The sequence below is a fragment of the Meleagris gallopavo genome, chromosome 28, assembly GCF_905368555.1.
Source record: "Meleagris gallopavo chromosome 28, MGAL_WU_HG_1.1, whole genome shotgun sequence".
Classification (NCBI taxonomy): Eukaryota; Metazoa; Chordata; class Aves; order Galliformes; family Phasianidae; genus Meleagris; species Meleagris gallopavo.
In genome coordinates, this window is record NC_139431.1 from 643,151 (window position 1) to 665,777 (window position 22,627).

The 22,627-nt window shown below is 60.2% G+C and overlaps 2 protein-coding genes across 7 annotated transcripts in view; both read left to right on the forward strand.

Annotated features, from left to right (window-relative positions):
- NAV1 (neuron navigator 1) overlaps positions 1–9,463 on the forward strand; it is a 46,858-nt gene extending 37,395 nt beyond the window's left edge. For all 5 annotated transcript variants that reach the window (XM_085210644.1, XM_085210646.1, XM_085210645.1 and 2 more), the window contains 16 exons: positions 3–86; positions 183–294; positions 867–988; positions 2,566–2,762; positions 2,851–3,013; positions 3,110–3,284; positions 3,377–3,474; positions 3,564–3,659; positions 3,790–3,949; positions 4,042–4,277; positions 4,358–4,512; positions 4,647–4,718; positions 5,062–5,258; positions 5,380–5,498; positions 5,646–5,843; positions 6,372–9,463. In XM_085210644.1, coding sequence (XP_085066770.1) covers positions 3–86; positions 183–294; positions 867–988; positions 2,566–2,762; positions 2,851–3,013; positions 3,110–3,284; positions 3,377–3,474; positions 3,564–3,659; positions 3,790–3,949; positions 4,042–4,277; positions 4,358–4,512; positions 4,647–4,718; positions 5,062–5,258; positions 5,380–5,498; positions 5,646–5,843; positions 6,372–6,467 — 2,280 coding nt within the window. In that variant the 3' untranslated portion in view covers positions 6,468–9,463. The remainder of the gene's footprint in view (positions 1–2; positions 87–182; positions 295–866; positions 989–2,565; positions 2,763–2,850; positions 3,014–3,109; positions 3,285–3,376; positions 3,475–3,563; positions 3,660–3,789; positions 3,950–4,041; positions 4,278–4,357; positions 4,513–4,646; positions 4,719–5,061; positions 5,259–5,379; positions 5,499–5,645; positions 5,844–6,371) is intronic.
- Positions 9,464–10,879: 1,416 nt separating this feature from the next.
- SYT2 (synaptotagmin 2) lies at positions 10,880–21,499 on the forward strand. 2 transcript variants are annotated; one of them, XM_085210437.1, is made up of 9 exons: positions 10,880–10,998; positions 18,558–18,740; positions 18,835–19,004; positions 19,378–19,494; positions 19,598–19,765; positions 19,875–20,042; positions 20,152–20,269; positions 20,676–20,809; positions 21,291–21,499. In XM_085210437.1, the coding sequence occupies exons 2-9, from the start codon at positions 18,575–18,577 to the stop codon at positions 21,495–21,497; spliced, it is 1,248 nt and encodes a 415-aa protein (XP_085066563.1). In that variant the 5' UTR covers positions 10,880–10,998; positions 18,558–18,574; the 3' UTR covers positions 21,498–21,499. The 2 variants fall into 2 exon arrangements, with proteins under 2 accessions (XP_085066563.1, XP_085066564.1); XM_085210438.1 differs by lacking the exon at positions 19,378–19,494.
- Positions 21,500–22,627: the final 1,128 nt, after the last annotated feature.

Below are 22,627 nucleotides of genomic sequence, written 5' to 3' on the forward strand. Positions count from 1 at the left end.
AGGCCAACCTGGTGGCAGCTTTTGAGCAGAGCCTGGTGAGCATGACGTCCCGCCTGCGGCACCTGGCCGAGACTGCTGAGGAGAAGGTGGGTGGGTGCTCAGGGTGCTGAAGCTGTGGGTGCTCTGGGAATTCTCCTGCACCACTGGGATGCACTCCGTGACTCCTGGCTCTGCTCCTGCAGGACACGGAGCTGCTGGACCTGCGGGAGACCATCGATTTCCTGAAGAAGAAGAACTCGGAGGCCCAAGCTGTGATCCAGGGTGCCCTGAATGGCACCGATGTTGCGCCCAAAGGTAAGGCATGGTGGTCTGCTGGCCACCAAGGGGCTGTGACCTCAGGAGCCTCCGCTGTGGGATTAGGAGCCCCTCATGGGCTCCTCCTGCCTGGAGCTGGCATCGGGGTTGAGCGAGCTGTTTGGGGTCCCTTGGGCTCTTTTCCACCCGGGGTTCCCAAAGTCTGTGTGTCACAAGCAGAGCTGTCATCACAGGTCTTGGTGCTGGTGTGTGGGGAATGGGATGGTTGTCCTCCCCCAGATCTCCCCTCACTGGGCCTGTTGCCACCAGTATGTTCCTAGCTACTCATCTTGGCTTTATTCCCACGAGTGCTTAAGTGTTTCTTACCTCCAGGTCCCACTGTGGGTGTGGGGTGCTGGCAGGGAGGCAGCCTGGAACCTGAGGGGAGCAATGTCTGCTCTGTGCATGTCCATGGTTGTCAGCACCTCATGTCCCCTTCCTGCGTGGTTTGGGTGGGCCAGGGGGAGAAGGGACGGGTTGCAGGGTGGGTTGGGAATATGTGATTGCTCTGGTTCTGGATAGATGCAGTTTAATCGCTCCCTTCTTGGTCTGCCTTCCCTTGGTGGCCCCAGAGCTGCGCATCAAGCGGCAGAACTCCTCCGACAGCATCTCCAGCCTCAACAGCATCACCAGCCACTCCAGCATTGGCAGCAGCAAAGATGCCGACGCCAAGAAGAAGAAGAAGAAGAGCTGGGTGGGTTGGGCAGGGGGGGAGGTGGGGAGAGGGGGTGTGGGGTCTGCGTGGGCTCAGCCCTATGAGCCAGCTACACTCAGTCTGTTGTGACCTCGTGGTGTTGGTCCCCTCTGTCCCCTGGGGACAGCACTGGCGAGGAGCACATAGCCACCACGGGATTGTCATGTGCTGCCTGGGGCCAGGACTTCCCCAGCTCCTCCAGGAGTTTTCCAGCTCTTGTCCCGTACAGCTGCTCCTTGTGGTCTCTCCCACCTGTCAGCCCTGCGAGGAATTGGCCTGGGGCTCTGCAGGCCAGGTGGCCCAGAGTTGGATGCATGATTAAGTCTCGCTTTGTTTTGTTTCTCTTCCCCCTATGCTGACCTCATCCCTTTTTTTCCAGGTGTATGAGGTAAGTCCTGTGCTGTGCCCTCCACTCCATGCTGTGCCTGCTCTGGGTGCTCGCTCCATTTCATGGGAAGGCACTCATGACACAGAGCATCCCATCCCACTGGCACTAACCCCAGGGCTTTGTGCTGAGCATGCCTTGGTTGCTTCCTGCGGTGTCAGAACTCAGGGAGGAGCTGAACCACCTGGGCAGCTTGGCAGGGATCCCTGGGGCGGGATGGGGACCCGTCCCATGGATGGTGTCTGTTCTCTTCTTGCTTGGGGCAGGCATCACAGCCATCCAAGGGCAGCCCCGCAAGGAGACACTGCAGCCCTGATTGGTGTGGTGCTGCCCTCATTGGGCTGTGCACCAGGTGTCATGGTGCCCAGGGGCCCACAGCTCCTCAGCTGACCCCAGTGGTGACCCCCAGCCTGCCAGTGGGGCTGAGTTGCTCTGTTCCCCTCAGGGCCCATGTAGGTCCCGCTATATTATTGTCATAGCAGAGCCAGGCACTCAGCTTGGTTTTTGCACGAACCATTCCATCCACTCCATTGTGACATTTTTGCTCCTGGGGAATGCCACTGCTTAGCTTTTCCAGAGCCAGTGGGAAGCGGGCCACATCCTGCCCGCTCTCCATCCCCTTCTCCATCCACCTCCCACTGGAACATCACCCCCCCAGGGGGATGCAGTATGAGCTCAGTGTCCCAGAGGTGGGGTGTGTAAGCCATGGTTTGGCCCCTGCACAGTGTCCCTCTGTTCTCTCCAGCCTTTCCCACTCATCTGTCTGCTGCTGTGTGTGTGCTGTGTGCATGCTGCATGCCCACCCTCGTGCCCCACACCTCCAGGAGGACGCAGAGGGGCTCAGGGGTCCCAGGACCCAGCTCTGCAGCGGCTGGGTGCTGCAATGTCCTGCTTGCTGGGTTGGCTGCTGGGTGACTGCCGGAATGGAGTCTGCTCTTTGGGATGGAGCAGGATGTTGGTGCAGTGCCCCAGTGTGGGTGCTGGTGGGGGAGCCTGGCTGGGATGTGGGTCCTGTGGTTGGTGCTGGTTGGGGTGGTGGCTGTGCAGGGTGGTGGTAGCGAGCAGTCCTGCCCCAGTGGTGGTCCTGCTGTCACTGGTCCCAGTTCAGACTGCCTGTGGGCATGGGCACGAGGCTGGGCCAGGACTGTGTTTGCGGGGCTGTCTCTAACAAGAGTGTTTCTGTCTCCTGTAGCTGCGTAGCTCCTTCAACAAAGCCTTCAGCATCAAGAAGGGGCCCAAGTCGGCCTCGTCCTACTCGGACATTGAGGAGATCGCCACGCCGGACTCATCAGCCCCGTCCTCCCCGAAGCTCCAGCACGGCTCCACCGAAACCGCCTCGCCCTCCATCAAATCCTCCACCTCCTCCTCCGTGGGCATCGACACGGCTGAGTGCGTGGTGCAGGGGAGCAGGGCTGGCTGTGGGGTGGCTGTGCCCCCGCCCCAGCCCTGAGCACACCTCGGTCTCTCCCTGGCCCAGGCTCTTCCAGGCGCACGGTGAGGGCGAGCCGGAGAAGAAGGAGGTGTCAGAGCTGCGCTCGGAGCTGTGGGAGAAGGAGATGAAGCTGACGGACATCCGCCTGGAGGCCCTCAACTCGGCCCACCAGCTGGAGCAGTTGCGGGAGACCATGCATAACATGCAGGTGGGGGTGGCTGCGCTCCCCAGAGCCTTGTCGTGGCTCCTGGGCACTGCCAGCACACGGCTGCTCACCCGGCCCGTCCTGCTCTTCTTCCCCCAGCTGGAGGTGGATCTCCTGAAGGCAGAGAATGATCGGCTCAAAGTGGCTCCGGGGCCCTCGGCGGTGCCAGGATCCATTCCTGGCCACATCACCAGCACGTCGGCCTCCTCGTCGCCGCGGCGCTCGCTGGGGCTCTCCCTGGGCCATGCCTTCAGCCCCAGCCCGGGGGACGCCGGTAGGGCTGGCGGAGCTGCCTGTGCTGATGGCTGTGCAGGGTCTGGCTCAGGCTGGGTGTACTCAGACCCCCCGACTCTGCTTTGCCCCCAGACATGTCTCCCATGGACGCTGTCAGTGCTGGCACCCAGAAGGATGAGCTGACGCTGAGGATCGTGGTGCGCATGCCACCCCAGCACATCATCAAGGGGGTAAGCGTGGGCTGTGCGGGAATCCCGACCTGTCCCTGTGGGGCAAAATGCTGTGCTTCAAACCCACACATCTCTGCCTTTGCTCCTAGGACCTCAAGCAACAAGAGTTTTTCCTGGGCTGGACCAAGGTGAGCGGGAAGGTGGATTGGAAGATGCTGGATGAGGCTGTCTGCCAGGTCTTCAAGGTAGGAGCATCGTGACTCCTCTTCTGAGCCTTCCTTGTGCACTGCTTCTCCGTGCCTGGGTCCTGACTGGGGACTCAGGGAGCTGCTGAGCGCTGCTCGCTCTTTAACAGACCGGTCTTTGTCTTCATAGGATTACATCACCAAGATGGATCCTGCGTCCACGCTGGGGCTCAGCACTGAGTCTGTTTATGGCTACAGCATCAGCCACATCAAGCGGGTCCTGGACACGGAGCCGCCGGAGCTGCCGCTGTGCCGCCGGGGCATGAGCAGCATCGTGGTGACACTCAAAGGTCGGTGAGCAGAGAGGCTCCACGGCTGTCCCGTCCTCCCTCTCTCCCCTGGTGCCACAGGGTGTGAGCGGGACACTCATCCCTCCCTGCAGGCTTGAAGGAGAAGTGCGTGGACAGCTTGGTGTTCGAGACGCTCATCCCCAAGCCCATGATGCAGCATTACATCAGCCTCCTGCTGAAGCACCGGCGGCTCATCCTCTCGGGACCCAGCGGCACCGGCAAGACGTACCTGACCAACCGCCTGGCCGAGTACCTGGTGGAGCGCTCGGGCCGGGACGTCACCGAGGGCATCGTCAGCACCTTCAACATGCACCAGCAGTCCTGCAAGGTGAGGGACTGTCCCCATCGGCGCCGGTGCTGCTGTCCCACTTGATGCTGATGCCATACGTGATGCTCCGTTGTTTGCAGGACCTGCAGCTGTACCTCTCCAACCTGGCCAACCAGATCGACAGGGAGACGGGCACGGCGGACGTGCCCCTGGTGATCCTCCTGGACGACCTCAGCGAGGCGGGTTCCATCAGTGAGCTCGTCAACGGCGCGCTCACCTGCAAGTACCACAAATGGTGAGAACTCTGCTGTGTCCCCATCCAGCACAGCCTCCTGGAGACGGGGCGGCACGGCCACGTATGTGCCTGGCTCTGCTGCGGCTGGGAGTGATGCAGGCTGCTTTTTCTCATTGATCCCATCTCTCACTCAGCCCCTACATCATCGGGACCACCAACCAGCCTGTGAAAATGACCCCGAACCATGGTCTCCATCTCAGCTTCAGGTAGAATCATAGACTGTTCCAAGATGGAGGAGACCCGTAAGGATCCAACTCCTTAGGATTATACATCCCTGGGGAGCATTCCTGTGGGCTTGGGGAGGCCAGAGGCTGTCAGTCCTTGCCGCTGGGCAGTCCCAGGAACACGTACTGTGACTGGGGAGCCTGATGAGGACCAAGCCCCGTGCCTTTCCCTGCCATCCTAGAAGGGTCTGATTGCCTCAACCCTGGGCTTGGGCCATGTGGGGGTCCTAGGAGCCTCTCCTAAGGGTCCGAGGACCATGAAAGGGCTGGGGAGGTACTGTGGTACGTGGACAGCCCCATCCCTGAGCACCCCGGTCTCCCCCAGGATGCTGACCTTCTCCAACAACGTGGAGCCAGCCAATGGCTTCCTGGTGCGCTACCTGCGGAGGAAGCTGCTGGAGTCAGACACAGACGTCAACGCCAACAAGGAGGAGCTGCTGCGTGTGCTGGACTGGGTGCCCAAGCTCTGGTATCACTTGCACACCTTTCTGGAGAAACACAGCACCTCCGACTTCCTCATCGGTATGGCCAGGCTCGCCTTTCTCTTCTACATCTTCTTCTTTGGGTGCAGCTTTGCTGGCACGGGGCAGGTGGCTGGAGCCAGAGAGCCCAGCTCCCATCTGTACTCTGCCTCCTCCTGCAGGTCCCTGCTTCTTCCTGTCCTGCCCCATTGGAATTGAGGATTTCCGGACCTGGTTCATTGACCTGTGGAACAACTCCATCATCCCTTATCTGCAGGAGGGGGCGAAAGATGGGCTCAAGGTACCCGGCGCATCCTGGCGCACGAGGACACAAACCGGGGCCCAGCTCAGAGCTGGTGGCACCTGGGGTGTGCTGGCACAGCGGTCCCTTGGTGGGGGGATGAAGGTTTGGTGTGCAGGTGCCACCTCTCTTGCCCTCTGCCTGCAGGTCCACGGGCAGAAGGCAGCCTGGGAGGACCCCGTGGAGTGGGTGCGGGACACCCTGCCCTGGCCATCAGCACAGCAAGACCAGTCCAAGCTGTACCACCTGCCCCCGCCCACCATTGGACCCCATAGCACTGTCTCCCCCCCCGAGGAGCGCACCGTCAAAGACACAACGCCCAGCTCCCTGGACGCGGACCCCCTGGTATGGCTGTGGTGTGCTGGGAAGGGGGTGGGTGGTGCTGGTGGGGGGAGAGCAGCATGGAGCTGAGCATTGCTTTCCCAGTTAGTTTTTGGTGTAAAAACCTTGAGTGGGTGATGCAGAAAAGTTGGGTCTTCCTGGTGGGTGCAGGATGCTGGCTCCAGTGGAAATCATAGAGTCATTAAGTTTGGAAAAGACCTTTGATAACATCACGTCCAACCACCGCCCCATCCCCACTGTGTCCATTCTGAGAATCATAGTGATCCTTCCAACCTTAATGATTCTGAGATCACCAAGTCCATCCCTCTGCCCATCTCTCCGTGCCCTCTAGCCACATCCCTCAGTGCACCACGGCCCGTCCCCCTGCGCATGCTGAGCCATAGGCATCAAGGCCAGCTCACAATGGTGGGGGGGAAGGGTTTGCAACATCTCCAGGCTTTGCTTTACTCTCTAAAGTACCCCACTTCCTGGGGTGGGCTCTTCGTGAGGGCAAGGAGAGCTGGGCTGTGTGCCATGCACTGCTCCCCACAGATGGCCATGCTGCTGAAGCTCCAGGAAGCCGCCAACTACATCGAGTCTCCGGACCGTGAAACCATGGTGGATCCCGACCTGCAATCGACTCTGTGAGGCACGGACATGCCGGCCCAGGTGCAGGGGGTGGCCACCGGGCTGCCCTCCTCCTCCTCTTCCTCCTCCTCCTCCTCCTCCTCCTCCGGTAGCCTGGAGCGCAGGGCTGGGGCTGGTGAGCGAGCGGTGAGGAGCGGGGCCCTGTGCAGCTCTGCACAGCGTGGGGAAGCTCAGCTCTGCTGTGGGGGAGTGTGAGGCTCCATTTCCCCACCCCTCTTTGGGGGTAGGAGAATCCTGGTTTCTCTCCTTGGTTTTTCTGTCTCTATTGCAAACTCTCGGGTTCTGGGGCCGCTGCGGCCAAGCCCCCGCTCCAGGGAGCTGCAGGATGGGCCCTGCGTGGGGCAGGGACCCCGTGGGAGCCCCCGGGCTGGAGTTGGGGGGTGGGAGGAGCGTGTGCCCGTGTCTGTCTGTCCGGCACCGTGCTCCCGCTGCTCTCTTTGTACATTCCTCATTTAACCTGCTTGGCAGCCGCTGCACCCAGGACAACCTAATAAACCCCGCTTCGGTTATTTTATTTTATTATTCCCCCCTCCCTTTTTCTTTTGACCGAGTCCAGACTTTGCTTTGCTCCCTTTTTTGTTCTGATTCTTCGCTCTCCCAATCCTGGGCCCGTGCTCTGGTGCCCATCGCTTCCCCTCCCCTGAGCAGCTCTGCTTCCTTTTGGTTTCTTTTGCAGCTGTTGGTTCCACCACTCCCCTTCACACACTTCCGTCACACAACTGGTGCTCACTGGACAACCTCCAGTCCCCAAATCCACCTCTCCAGTTGCCTCATATCTTGGCTGGGATGGGTCTTGGCAGGTGGTGTAGTCGGGTGCACCCGGAGCGCCCCTTTGCCTGGAGGCCCCCTCCCCAAAAGCACAAGGCAAAGTCTGGCCTTGGGCCGGGGGCTGCCAAGGGTCAGCACGGTGCCATGGGGCAAGGCATGGCAATCTGCTCCTTGTCCCCTGTCTGCTGCTGGGGTGGGTGGCACAGGGACAGAGCCGTGTCTGAGATTGTCCCCGTGCCTCTGGCTCACCACTGCCCCGTGGGGTTTCTTGACCCGCCCTGTGGGGTTTCTTGACCCACCCTGTGCCCTCCAGCCGCACAGTGCCCTCTCAGCATGGGCTCTCCATACCCACACTGGTGCTTTGGGGACATCCAGCTGGGGCCACGCGTCCCCTTGGCCCTATGGTGCAATGTCACAGGCGCTGCTCCCTGCACTGCCTTAATCCCTGTGGGTAGGGGGCACGCAGGGCTGAAGGGGGGTGGGGGGTGGGGGTACAGTCACGGTCTGTATTTGATGCCTCCAAAGCCAGCTGGGATGGGATGGGACCGTGGTGCTGGTGCTTCGCTGAGCACTGCCCAGCTGGGGCCACTGCCTTTGGTCCCTTTAGTACCCTTCACTTCCCCTCCTCCTGGTCCTGCAGAGGGCACAGCACCTTTAGGGGAGCGCTTCCCCACGGCTGCTCTGCCCCCACTGCCTTCAGGGACCCCCCACCTCCCTGGGGCGCTGTGCCCCCCGCTGCCCTCGGTGCTCTCCTGCCCGCGCAGCCCTCCCGCGCGGCCCCATGGTGCTCACTTCTCCGTCTGTCCCACAGCCTCCCCGCTGCCAGCCCCTCTGCACAGGGCTGCCCCTCCCCACGCTGGCTTGGACGTTAGGGCTTTCTGTTTGCCTTCTGTTGTGTTGTCAGCTGAGGACTCGCTGTAAATAGATCCGTAGTCGAACGCCCTGCGTGAGTTGGCGGGGTCCGACCCTGCGCGTCTTTCTCCTTTTTTTGTACTCTGTGATAACTGTGCTGTGCTGACTTCTTTTCTGATTGTACCAGGTGTTGGCTCAGCAGCAGCTCGAGGTTGGGGACCCGCACTCTCCTCTCGCCCTCCTCAGGACCCTACGCCCTGAGGACGGGGCACAAAGCACCTTTGGGTGCCCTGGAGGAGCCCCGCAGTGCACGGCGTTGGTGCAGCCTCACACTGGGATTTCATCCCTGGCACCACCACGGAGCCACCAAAATACCCAACAAACCCCCCATGGGATGCGCACTGCAGTGTCCCCTTTTGTGGCCCGTGGGATCGCCCCATAACCTGTGGGTGCAGATGCCCAAAGCCTGTGGGATGAACAGCAGCTACAGCCGAGCCCTGGGGATGGTGGGTGCTGGTGGGGCTTCTTAGTGGGGTCCCTCACCTGAAGGGGACCAGCATTGGTGGCTCCTGTTGGTGCCCCCCAGTGTGGTGGCACCCATCGGGGGGTTGGGGACCGAGCATCCCTTGGGGTGCCCACACCCATGGATCCCACCATTGCTCTGCCCATCCCCAGGGCTGCCTGCCACCGCCAGGTGTTTGTTGTCCCCATGGGGACACTGTGCTAAGGCTGCCTGCTGGCCCCAAGGTGCCGTCACCCCAAAGGTGCCCGCAGCCCCTTGGAGCACCAGGAGCCCCCCACCACCCTCGAGCTGCTGCTGCCCAGTGGCCTGAACCTTACAATTTTAGCTTTTTTCTATTAAAAGAAGAATCAAACCTTTTTTTAATTAAATAAAAGACGAAAATGGACAAATTCCTGTTTTAGATGATCTGTGTAACTGACTGGGTTTTGTGTTTCTTAACTGCATGGTGTTCCTGCCGAGGGGTTTTATAGCACTTTTTAAATTTCTCTTTAAGATTTTGGTCCAGATTTCTACTGCTCTCTCGCCTGTCTGTCTTTGCTTTTTCCCTCGCCTCCAAGTTTGTAAACTCGCTCCGTTTTATACCTGATGTGGAAACGCAACCCCACGTTGTACATAGCTGCGGGAACAATCAGAGGGAACAAACACCATCTGGACTCTGCCACCATTCGTCGTTTTTACTTAAAGGAAGTACACAAGGAAGCCAGGAAAAGGCTTGAGGCTCATTCCGAAGGACAGTAACCAACCCAGCCCTGCACCAAGTCAGCTCCTGCTGCCCACGCCGCCCGCACCACCCGGCATGTCTCTCTCGGTCGTCTGTCTCACACCATTGGGTTCAATAAAGTTATCTCCTGTATTGCCTGGCTGCGTGTCCTCTGTCGCTGCACACAGTGCCCCAAACCCAGGGGGCTGTAATGCTGCCCTGGTTGGGGCTGTGGCTGTTGTGCACAGTGCTGGGGAACAGGTGAGGACCTGCAGGGAGGCTGCATGGTGCCCTGGAGCTGTTTTCCACTCCAGAGAGCCGTGCCAGGAAGGGAAAACTGCTCCAGAAGCCGTGAATTAATGCCAGCACAGTGAGGATCTTAATGGGGGCTCTTCCCATTGGCTCCCCGGGTTCTGCACAGGGATGGCAGCGAGCAGCTACCAGCCTGCCTCAGCAATTGTGGAGTGGGGCTGAGGTCCCTCGTCCTCAGAGCACCCCATACAGGTACAGCAGCACCTGTACTGCTATACTGGGTGTGGGTGGGCTGCTGCCCCGTACAGCCACAGCAGCGACCCTGGGGGACCACTGCATCCACTCCAGGTGCACCTGCACTCAGTTTGGGTGTGTGATGCTGTAATGTGATGGAAAGTACAGCAATAATAGTAGGGTAACAAAGTCCTGGGCTGCGGCAAATGAGGACAAGCCCAAACACAGCAACCATAGACACAGAAACAACAGAAGAAAAACTGCTTACCTTTAGAAGACCTCCACAAGGCAGGGATCTCCAGCAAGATGCTCTCACTTCCACTGCCAGACCTTAGAAGAGGGCTGGGGTGGGGTGGATCCTGGCTCCACCCCTTTCTGTCACTCAGGTACATTGCACACACCTCAGCTCCCTTGGTTGGCTCTGCCTTCCCACCAGGTGCTCCATCACTGCTCCAAGCTGTGTCAGCATTGCCTCTACAGGATCTGACAGCACGTGGTAGGTGTACCTACACCATCCCCGTAGGTATGACAGCACCCACGGGGTGCTGCAGCACCCAGTATGTGCACAACATCAGCCCATATTCGTACAGTGGCACCCATGGGGTGCTGCAGCATGTGGTGTATGGATGCTGCAGCACCACAAGTGCATGCAGGTACAGCAGCACCTATAGGATACTGCACTACCCGGTATAGGCTGAGTAGCGCCCCATATAGCTAAATCATCACCCTCTATAGGTACAGCGGCACCATGCACAGATACATCATCGCCCCATAGCTACAGCAGCACCACTGGGGCACCGCGGCGCTGACTACAGTTACATCATCCGGCACGGTACACCACCAGCCCACGCTCCCAAGGTGACCCCAACCTTTCTGCCCCCCACGTCCCCTCGGGGCTGCACGGAGGGCTCCTGGCTGCACCCGGCACAGGCGGAGCTCCGGGGTGGGGGGGGTCTGGCGGCTCCCAGCCCGCAGCCCCGCGGATCGCTGCGGGGACCCCGCGCCGAGCACAGCGCTGGGGGCGGGGCGGGCTGCGGAGAGGGGCGTGGCTTTCCGAGGGAGGAGGCGTGGCTTGTGGGCAGTGGGCGGGGCTACGCGGAGCCGCTGCACGCGAGCCCGGAGGGGCCGGTGCTGCCGCAGCGCCCGCACCCGTCCCGCACCGGTCCCGCACCGCACCGCACCGCGCTCCGCCGCAGCGCACGGTAAGTTCGCGCCCGCCGAAGTTTCTCTCCGACGCTCCCCGGGTGCCGCAGCGGTGCGGGTTCTGCGGGACGGGGCTGCCCTCTCCCCCGTTGATCCGTCCCCGGTGTGTGCGGGTGGCAGCGCCGTTTCCCGGTGTCGGTGCGGGGCTGGTGCGGGATCTCAGGGACACGAGGAGACTGCGGGCTCTGGGCGCTGCCCGGTGCCAGGGGCTGTGCCGGTGGCTGCCCGTAGGGCGATGCGCCCTCGGTTCCTCCGTCTGCGGGGGTGACGGCTGCGGGATCCCCCCCCGGGATGAGAGAACCACCCCTCCCCCGGATGAGGGAACCCCCTCGGGATGCGGGACGCCCCCCGGGTTTCAGGGCGCCCCGGACCACCGGCGACTCTCAGCCCCGCACTCACGCGCGTTTGGGGCCGGGAGCGCCCTTGGAATCCCGGCGCTGAGAGATGGCCGGGGGTTCCCCATTCCCGCAGCTGCAGCCACGGTGCGGTGCGATGCGGGTAAACGGCGGCAGCATCGCGGCTCCGGACCGGCAGCTCCCGGGGCTCTCCGCCGCGTCCTGGACCGCGGCCAGCTCTGCCGGTCCGTTCGCGGGGCTGCAGCATCCTCCGAGCTCCTCCTGCACGCGGGGTGCGGCGGTGGAGCGGTGCGGGGCGGCAGCGTTGGGCTACGCGGGGCTGTGTGCCCACATCCCGCCCGCAGCCTACTTTCAGAGGAGCGGCAGCGATCCCAAAAGAGCTCTGCCAATTGCACGGGGAAAGGCAGCTGGACAAGGTGACTGTGTCACGCGTTGCTCGGTGGTCCCCAACTGCACCCCAAGCTTTGGAATCTCCGTGTGTGTCCCCCTGCACTGCGTGCGCCTTTGGTGCAGCAATGGGATGTCACCCACCCTGGGATCTTAACTGCCCTGGTATGACATCCTCCCTGTGATGACACCCACCCTGGGATTTCACCACTTCAAGTTGCCCAGGGGCCCCCCACCCGCCCCTCTGCAGCAGCAAAACTTCTACCTGATGGTGCACTCAGGTGCTGCTGCAGATTTTCCGCTCTGTGCGCGCTGTATGGGAGCTCAACGACCGGCAGGCGTCGTCTCCTGCCTGCTGCATTAATCCTCGCTAGCGCAGCTCCTCGGCCACGCTGCCGTGGGCTGCTGGGGCCCTGCGGGATGCCCGGGGCTCTCACCTCACCGTGGGGGTCAGTGCTCGTGGCTGGAGGCTGCTGCAGAGAAGCAGAGCGGCTTTGCTGGTTTGCGGCGCTGGGTGAGCGTGGGGTGCCGTGAGAGGTGATGCACCCAAGGTCATTGAGCAGTGGGACATGAGCCACACTGCTCGGGAATGGCACGAACCCATCGGACACCCCAACAGCCCCGTGTTCTCTGGGAGCGATGCTCTGCCCGCTTCTTGCAGGTGGTGAAGCACAGGGATGGATCTGACCTTGTTCCCAGTCACCTGCACATCTCCAGCCTCTGCACTGGGCAGTGGGATCCCCTTACTGGGAGCTCCTGGACCCCATCCCTTGTAAGAGTGCTTTTCTCCCCCCACATTACCCCAGCAGTATCAGTGTGCCAATGTCCCCCACACCGCAGCACCTCGGGCAACCCTGGCTCTGTGCCCTCCGCCCGATGCCACGGCAGGAGGGGGACAGGAAAACACAGACTGACCCCCAACCCCCCAGCAGCTCATTGGGTGCTGCAACACTCACTCCTGGGGGAGCAGCTCCCTGCTGCTGGAGCCCATGGGATGCTGATGGAGGGGCACCGAAGCGCAGAGGGCTCCTGCAGGGCGGCAGCGGGTGCTGCTCTCTGCTCACGGTGCTGCTGGCAGAGGCCCAGCTCCCGGTGCCAGATGACTGCGGTTCCTAATTATTGCTTGAGTTTCTGCTCCTCCTGGCTGCGCAGGGAGGTGGGGTGTCCTCGAGCAAGATCAGTACCCAAAGCAAATAGATGGGATCGAGTTGCTTTCCAACCCCGGTGTTGTTTTCTTTTCCCCTTAGCCCCAGCAGCAGAGCTCAGCGCTGTCCTGCTGAGCTCTGTGCGTCCCCACACCCTGAGCTCTGAGCAGGGGAGGCTGTCTGTGCGCTTTGCCCTTGGCTGCAAATCGCTCTGCTTGCTGGGGTGGGAGCCCCTCTGCTCCCCCCTCATCCCCACCCTGTGTTCAGCTCCCACAGGAGCCCACATTCCCCAAAGTGCTCTTTGATTACTAGCCCTAATAATTGTGTTATCGCATCGGCTGAAATGTTTCAGATGCCAAAGCTAATTTTGCTCTTCATGCCTTCCTTCATTGGTAATGGGATTTTGATAACATCGCACGTCCAGAGGTATTGGATCAACTCAGCATAATTCCCCATTTATTAATTAAACTGTAAATTAGGCAGTGTGTGGCTGGAATCTAAGTGCCACCCACTGCCCTGCATCACCCATCCCGACCAGCCCCAAAACATGGGATCTGATCCCCCCAGATGCTGGCTGCATGGGGCATCGCTACCATATGGGGTCTGACCACTGGGTCCAGGCAGGGGCCACCCCTGTCCCTATGGGATACTTCTATGGGATGTGCCCATGCTGCAGCCCGCATGCTGGGATTGCTCTGTGCTGTGTTGAATTGCTGCGGTGTGTCCCTTCGTGTGGCCATCCTGCACTCTGCACCAAACCAGCACTGCTGAATGCAGGCAGTGCTGCGTCCACAGCCCTGCACAGAAGGGGCTCCTGGCTTTGTGGTGTTCTGCATAGCTCACGTCTCAAGGAAAGCTTGTGGGTTCTGCTTAAAGGCATCGTTTTAGTGTTCCTTACTCCTCTGCTCCTCCTCAGAGAGTGCAGCAGAGCAGGGCTCTGGGCTGGTGCATTGCTGGGAGACGGGAGGGAGCGACTGCTGCTGGCAGGAGGTGCAGGAGGTGCAGTCCTGGTGCCGTGCTCAGGGATATCTGTCCCACAGAGAGCTGGAGGTGGTGCGTGGTTGGCCCTGGTGCCATGGGGTGGTTGTGCAGGTGCTGCAGGGGCTGCAGGAACCATTCTGCTGCTTGGAACGATGGCAGTGTCTGAGCTGGATTCAGTGCATGGTGGCACTTTGGGGATGTGGGCCGTGACCAAAGATGGCTGGGGCAGGAGACCTCGTACCACAGCGAGCCCTGTTTGTTTGTGCTGCTCCTCCAGGACGTGTGATGTGTGCCCCAAATCCCTGGGAGCATCGCAGGGCTGCAGATTAGGCTGCAGAGGGCCTGGAGCTGCATGGCTGCCCGGCGGCTTTCATCCATCTGCACAGCCAGACAGATCTGGGGGATTGGGATCCCAGGTTTGCTGGGAGCAGGCGAGGTGGGCAGGGGCTGCCAACACTGTGCCATCACTCTCCTTCCTCCAAACCAAAATCGATGCGGCTCGACTCCGCGCTCCTGGCTCAGCTCCTGGCTCTGCCCCAGGAGCCGTTGTCTGCCTTCTCCTCCTATTGATCGGGAGACGCCGCAGCTCCATGGCACAGCATGGAGCGTCCCAGCGTGGGCAGAGCAGCACCAACACGGCCACATCACGCCTTCGTGGTGCCAACCTGGTGCACAGCCGGCTGCTTGGGATGGCTCTGCCCCAGCGCCTTCTGTTGCCCTATTTAGCACAGCCAGCATGGCGTGGGGAGCGGGCTGGAATGGGCAGCGCCTGTCAGCAGTTTGGGGAGGGTTGTGGTGGTGGTTAGCAGCTCTCGTGGTGTCATTGTGTGGGGGCTGAGGGCACTGCAACAACACATGAGCCAAAACTTCTCTGCAGCACGGGGCCGTGTCTGTGCTGTGCACCAGGAGGGCTGCTCCCAGCACCCCATGGCCTCTGCAGGTGCCTCGGAGCCATCTCTGCTTTGCTTCCCTGCTAATTAGCCATGGAGCTGCCTTCCGCGGGGTCTCCAAAGCGCTGAGGAGCCAAATGCTTTAACAGGGCAGGAGAAAAGCAGCTGCTGTGCGTTCACTGATGGCACTGCAGCAGCTCCAGGGAGTGCTGTCTGCAGCCCACACTGCGTCCTGCTGGGCAGGGGACAGCTGGGACAGCTGAGCCCTGCAGGGACCCTGAGAAAAGCCCTGGGATGTCAGGTGCACCACGCGCAGCTCAGAGCTGCTCGCTTTGGAACCGTGCACTCACCGCTTGTTTTCACCCCCCTGTGTACTTTGTGGATCCCATCTCCACAGCACTCCCAGCCCCTTCCCTTGGGCTCAGTGTGGGCTGGGGCTGTGGGGTGCGATCTTCACCCTCCAGCTCCATGCATCCATCGACCTTCAGCTGTTCCAGCTGTGTGTGCTGCACTGATGGGAGCTGCAGCAGCGCTGGGCAGAGGGAGCTGCGCGTTCCGGCTGGGGAACGTCCTGAGCCATTAATCTGGTGGCCAAATGATGGATGAAGGCTACCTTTAAGACTGTATTTAACTGCTCTGCATCTCCAGGTTCTGCTTTCAATAGCACAGAGGCTGTGATGGAGGAGCAGGGTCCTTGCTCAAAGCAGCACCTCCAGCACAGCTGCTCCCTGCGTGGGGTTGTGCCGCATCTCGGCTGGGATCGGTGCTGGCTGCCCCAGCAGAGCTCTCTGCAGCTCACGCTGTTCCCCCCCTCATGGCAGTTGTTTGCACTGTGCCTCAGTTTCCCTCTGTGGGATGTGCTGTCTGGTTGGACCCCATCTTTGGGTCACCCTGGGACAAGGCAGAGCCACTGCGTGAACCCGGGCGCGGCAAATCGCAGCTCCTGCAGCCGGCCATCCAGGCGTGCCGCCACTAATTGCTGCCTGAGCTTCATTAATCATGATTAGCTGCTGTTTTCTGCCCTTCCGCATGTCCCCACACCTCTGTCTGGTTCTGGTCCTTGTGGTCCTGGGCAGCCCCCACTTCTTGCCCATGCACCCTGCTTTGCCCTGGGAAGCTGCGATAGGGACGGCTGCAGCCCCATCCCTCTTCCAGTCCATATATCTCCATCCCTTCCCCTCCATGCCAAGGGCAGTGGGGACTGTGGTGCTGCTGTGCCTGGGGGCTGTTGCATGGGGAAAGCTCCGGACCCCCTTTTTTCTTGCGGAGGCTCTGTGGGTTGAAGCTTTGTATGGGAATGGGAGCGATGAAGGGATCACCGGAGGGATTTCCCTGAGCCCAAACTGCAGCTGGATGCAGGGCATGGAGGAATCCCAGGGGGATCTCCATGGGGGTTTGCAGGGCGAGGGTGAGAGCCCTGTGGTGCTGCTGGTGCTGTACCCCCATCTGCTCTTGAGCCAAGGGGAGATGGGTGTGAATGGAATGCACAGGGGACACAGCAGCAGGGGGGTAAGGGAGCTACTCCTCTCCCCTTCCCCCAACAGCTTTCCTTCGAATGGACAGAAAACAGAAAGAAAAAAATGTGCAAGAGAAAAAAAAAACAACAAGCAACACACAGACCTGAGCCCTGCAGCGCTGCATTGCAGTGCCTTTGCTGTACCTGCACTGCACTGCACTGCACACGGAGGGGACACTGTGGGGTGGTGGCAGAGGGGGGACGTGGGGATGCCCTGGGGCTCATGGTGTGAAAAGGCAATACCAAAAGCGATGGAAAATGTCATCCTTAGGGCTGAGCGGAGGAGTCCCCCTCTGTGGGGCTGTGGGGCCCAGGGCAGCCCCCTCCCCCCCCACGTGCCTCAGTTTCCCACCAGCACCAGTGGGAGCAATTAGTGCTGCTAATTAGTGACCCTGCTTAGCGGGTGCTGGGATGCAGAAGGAGCCCCACAGCTCCAGCCCTGCACCTCTGCAGCCACTTTCTCCTTAAGTAAATAAGAGTGACGTAGGCAAGAAGGTACAAAGCAGAGAAGTGCAAAAAATAATGCTGTGCACCAACCCCTCCAAGCAGGGTGTGCACACACGTGTGCAAGCATGACCTGCAAACAGCCATGCACACACATGCACTCACATGCAGAGCATGTGCACACACAGGCTTGCGTGCTCATACACAGGCTGCAGTGCTGCCATGCGCACACAGATGTGAGCACCATGCACACCCGTGTGCAAGAACAACCAGCAGAGCTGCATACATGTATAACACTTGCACCCCAAAATGGCCATGAGCAGATGTGCACACAAGGTCACACACCTGTGCAGGGACACACGCACAGCCCTGTGTGCACACGAGCACCTCGGTGCATGCAGACCTGCTTGCAGATCCTTGCACACTGCACAATGATTTACACACCACTGTGCATGGCCGTATTCCTTGACATTGCACACGCACGTGCACACAGGTGCAGGCTGCCTCCTCCTCCTCCTCCCACTTGGCTGCACTTCCTTGCACTGCGCTGCAACCCATGGTTGTGGCATTGCAGGAAGGTCGGACAGACAGACGGATGGGGGGCACTGATGGGTGCAGAGAGGGAAGAGCTTCTCGCCCCCGGATCCTCACCTCTATGATATGGCTTCTGCCGTTTCCATAACAGATGGGCAGAAATGTCCTCATCAGCAATTTGCAGAGAAAGTCATCCTGTAGAGAGAGCAGAGCGGGGCTGCTGCTGCTTTGGGACCTCTGAGGGGGAGGAAGGGTTTGGGGCTGAGTGGGAGCTTCTGAGCTGGGCACGTCCTGATGCAGCTCCAAGGGGAGCACTGGGGGCTGCAGGAGGTGCTCAGACCCTCAGGCAGGGCTTGGTGCAAGCAGGGCTCATTGCAGGCATTGCTCAGCTGCGGGCATTGCTCGGTGCTGCAGGCATTGCTCAGAGCTGCAGGCAGGGCTTGCAGCAGACATTGCTCACTGCAGGCATTGCTCCAAGCTGCAGGCAGGGCTGGTGCCAGCCCCGCTCAGCACTCAGGGCTGGTGAGCACCTCCTCCTGCAGTCCTGGGCTTTAGGTTCCCCAAAACAGCACCAGCAGCCTGAAAACTTTGGCCCTGCCTTTGGGTTCTGTGGTTTCTCAATAGAGAAGCATTCGGGTGGTGGTGAAGCAGTGACCTTAGCACTGACTGCAGCAGGGATGGAAGTGATGAGTTTGGGCTGTTTTGGTGCTTTCTGAGGGGTTCAGTTGGGGTGGGTGGGACAAACCTCTCCGCCTACTTCTCTACGCCAGGGTTATGGAGGCCACCTGGATTGGGTCCTGGTGTCCTCATTGCTTTTGCTGCAGAAGTGAGTGCCACATCTGCACCCCTTGGGCTGGGTGTCCCCATTCTTGGGGACTGCTCTGGAGCCTGAAGGGCTGGGAGGTGACAGCTGGGACACGGTGCTGAGCTGGAATGTGAGCTTTAGGCTGGGAGCATCAGGGAGGAACTCATGGCTGGGGCTGTGGGATGTCACCTTCATTTGCAGCTCAGCTCTGCACTCTGTGTGCTGTGATGCAATCAGGGACCAATGGAACAGCCCCACCACAGGGCCCATATGATGCCACCGAGTCCATCAAGGGGACATCTCCAGTGGGAGAGGGCACAGGGGTACACGGGTTATCTCAACCCCATTTGGGCTGGAAGTGCCTCCATGGCCCCACTGGATGGCACCAGCATCTGCAGCTCCTGCAGGGAGTTTGTAGGGGCTCTGGAGGTGTAAAGGGGCCAGGAAACATGGCTGCTGAGGGGCACAGCGGGGACCAAGGGACCTGTGCTGTGTTGCAGGGTTCCCCAGTCCCACCATGACATTCAAGCAAGCATCCATGATGGCCCCGGAGGCCACGGCCACCACGATGCCCATGGCCACCATGGAGAACTCCACCGAGGCTGCGGGGCCGGGAGAGAGCAAGGAGGACATGTTTGCCAAGCTGAGGGAGAAGTTCATGACTGAGCTCAACAAGATCCCTTGTGAGTGGCTGCCCCTCCTCCCAGGACCCTTCCCCACATCTCTGCGTGGTGTGGGGTGGTGGGGCCAGATGAGGCTGAACTGTTGTCCCTGCAGTGCCGCCCTGGGCCCTCATCGCCATCGCAGTGGTTGCTGGCCTCCTCCTCCTCACCTGCTGCTTCTGCATCTGCAAGAAATGCTGCTGCAAGAAGAAGAAGAACAAGAAGGAGAAGGGCAAAGGCATGAAGAATGCCATGAACATGAAGGACATGAAGTCGGGCAACCAGGTGACGTCCTTCGGGGTGCTGCCAAGGGTCTGCTGGTTTGGTGTCCCCAGGGTTTGGGGATCTCCAGGTGGATGGTGCTGTGCAGGGCAGAGCTGGACCATCTCTCCATTATGGGGGCCAGGGACGGGGGAAGGGGGGTTTCATGGGACCAGTGGGTCTGGGGCATGATGCTGCAGTGCATATCCCCACCTATATGCTGCAGCAAGGGGTTCCTTTGTGATTCCCAAATACTGAGGGATGCTGTGTCGCAGGGGATCAGTGGGGCCATACAAACACCCAGCTCCCTGCCTTGCCCTGGTCTCTCCCCAGTGCTGTCCATAACAGCACTCTTTTCCCTTGTGCTGCTCTCCCTGGGTGCTGCTCTGGCCACCAGGACGATGACGACGCAGAGACAGGACTGACAGAGGGGGAAGGTGAAGAAGAGGAGAAGGAGCCAGAGAACTTGGGCAAGCTGCAGTTCTCACTGGATTATGATTTCCAGGCAAACCAGGTGCTGGAGGGGCTGGGATTTACCCAGGGGGTGCATCTGGGGAGGAAAAATCTCCCATCTGGGGCTGGGAGCCCTTGTGCTGAAGGCACTCTGTCCCCTCCAGTTGACCGTGGGGATCCTCCAAGCAGCTGAACTGCCAGCTTTGGACATGGGTGGCACCTCAGACCCCTACGTCAAGGTGTTCCTGCTCCCCGACAAGAAGAAGAAGTATGAGACAAAGGTGCAGAAGAAGACACTCAACCCTGCCTTCAACGAGACCTTCACCTTCAAGGTGAGGACCTTGTCTGTCCCCCAGCCTCATCCTGACCCACAGCTGGGCCTCGCTGGGTGCCGAAGGCTCCCTGGGGCTCATTGCCACCTGGTGGCTCTTCCCTGTGCAGGTCCCTTACCAAGAGTTGGGTGGGAAGACACTGGTGATGGCCATCTATGACTTCGATCGCTTCTCCAAGCATGACATCATTGGTGAGGTGAAGGTGCCCATGAACACGGTGGATCTGGGCCAACCCATCGAGGAGTGGCGGGACCTGCAGAGCGGTGAGAAGGAGGAGGTGAGAGCTGAGACATGGAATGGACCACAGCACTCGGGATGGACCCATCTCAGTGCCGTGAGCCGGCTCTGACCCAGTTCCTCCTTTTTGCCAATGCTCTGCTCGGCAGCCAGAGAAGCTTGGAGACATCTGCATCTCCCTCCGGTACGTGCCCACGGCCGGCAAGCTCACTGTCTGCATCCTGGAGGCCAAGAACCTGAAGAAGATGGATGTTGGGGGCCTCTCAGGTGGGTGCTGCTCGGGGGCGTCATCCTGCTGATCCATCCCAGTGCTCTCAGACTCCTTTGTTGGAGGCAGCCTGAAGTCAGGCTGTAGGGAAGACGAGCCCCTGCCCCTTGGGAAGGGTAGAGTTCAGTTCTCGGTGCATGACAAGGTTTGGTTTCATTGCCGGCATCTCCTGCTCCATCAATGGGGCATCTGCTGGTCCCAGCCCTCCTGCAAGGAGAACCACAGCAGGCAGGGCAGCTCCATCCCTTGCCCAGAGACTCCCTAAATTGGAAATATTTTGGCTTTGGCTTCCATCCACAAACCTCCGAACTGCTCACCTCACACTGCCCTCATCTTGGGCTGAGATCTGCCCCAGGGTGTCCCATGTGAGTCCCAGCCCTGCTTGATGCACCCCCCTTCCCCCAGATCCCTATGTGAAGATCCACCTGCTGCAGAATGGGAAGAGGTTGAAGAAGAAGAAGACCACAGTTAAGAAGAAGACCTTAAACCCTTACTTCAACGAGTCCTTCAGCTTCGAGATCCCCTTTGAGCAGATACAGGTTGGTGTGCTGACATCCTTGGGGATATCTGGGTGGGGGGAAGTGAAGGACGTCCCAGCAGTCTGAGGCCTCCTGCTGAGCTGCTGGTCCAGCTGGAACCCAATCCCTGAGCCTGGTCTGGAGATGCACCTTCAAACCCAGCTGACGGGAGGGCTGGGGCTTTCATAGAATCATCCAATCATTAAGGTTGGAGAAGACCTCAAAGTTCATCAAATCCAACTGCACCCCATCCCCGCCATGCCCACTAACCACGTCCTTCAGTGCCACATCTACCCATTCCTCTGCTTCTGGGCCTGCAGTGCTCAGGCAAAGAAAGAGTGGCCACGTGAGGATGGGCGAAGTCCCCACTGCGACCCTCTGTCTCTGTGGAATGGAGTGGTGGAAGGATGGAGGGGACTTTGCCCCAAAAGAGGCCACTCAGCCCTGTGGGATCCGTGGGGCTCTGCCTTTCTGCCCCTCTAACGACAGCTTCCTCCTCCAGAAAGTGCAGGTGGTCATCACGGTGCTGGACTACGACAAGCTGGGCAAGAACGAAGCCATCGGCAAGATCTTCACGGGCTTCAACTCCACGGGCACAGAGCTGCGGCACTGGTCTGACATGCTGGCCAACCCGCGGCGGCCCATCGCCCAGTGGCACTCACTGAAGCCAGAGGAAGAAGTGGACGCAGCTCTCGGGAAGAACAAATAGAAGACCTGCAGCCGGCGCGGCGGACATTCAAAGCGACCCAGAGCTACTGATACCTCAGTTACGCAACCTTTGGTTTGGTTCTTTTTTGTTGTCGTTGTTCTGTTTTAAGCTGAAATACCCTTTGACAGCTGTGGAAGGGTTTCCAGACAGTCCCGATAGCTTCCAGGGGAAGAGGTTAAAGACTCGGATGGTTCTTTTCATTCTCCAGCATCGCTCCCTCTGGCTGCATGCCCCATCCCCTTCACCCAACATCCCTCCCCAGTGCTGCATCACCGACCCACGGCCTCACCGCCTCCGTTCTGCCCATGGGGATCGCCGAGCATCGCTGCATGGAGGTGTCACCGGAGCGGGATGACCACACTCACTGTGCTTGCTTGGGGCTCCAGCACCAGCGTGGACATCCATGACCTCTGCGGGAGACCTGGCTGCCTCCCCTCTCCTGCTGTGCCTCCCGTAGGGTGAGAATGAGATGCTGGGCTGCTCCAGCTTTGGCTGCTGCTGGGGAGAGGTATGCAGGGACGGCGGAGCTGTGCTGCAGGAGTTGGGGGGATGCAGGAGGAGCACATGGACGGAGCGCTTGGAGGAGATGCACCCCGGGGATGCAGTGTGGGCCACACTGCGGTGTCAGCAGGGGCTGAGCCACGGAGCTCTGTGTTTCCCATCGTGCTTGGAGCTGCTGTTTGCCTCCTGATGACACAGCGTAGAAACCCATCGCTTCAGATGCTTCCCTGCGGCTGCTTCACATGGAGAGGTCTCTGAGTGCTGGAGGAGCTGCAGTGGGACCCGTTGCCATCCCCCACAGCTGAGCCCCATTGTGGGCACCCAGCACAGCCCAGGTGGGGCTCTGGCAACTCTGACCCTATGGCTGCATCCCACCACTGGGGGGCCGCATCCCCCCCCCATTCCCAATGGGCTGCTGCTCCCCAGGAGCCGACTGCTGTCACACCCACCCTTCCCACTCCTGCTGGGTGGAATAAGCCATATTCCTGTTACTGGCAGCAGCACTGGTTGGGTAAGAACTTCTCTGGATCCAAGTCCCTGAGCTGGGAAGCTGATGGCCTTGCCCGGTTCAGCCCGGTCCTTGCTGGGGCACAGTGTGTCCCCATGTCCCTGTGCAGCTCTCCCCAGCA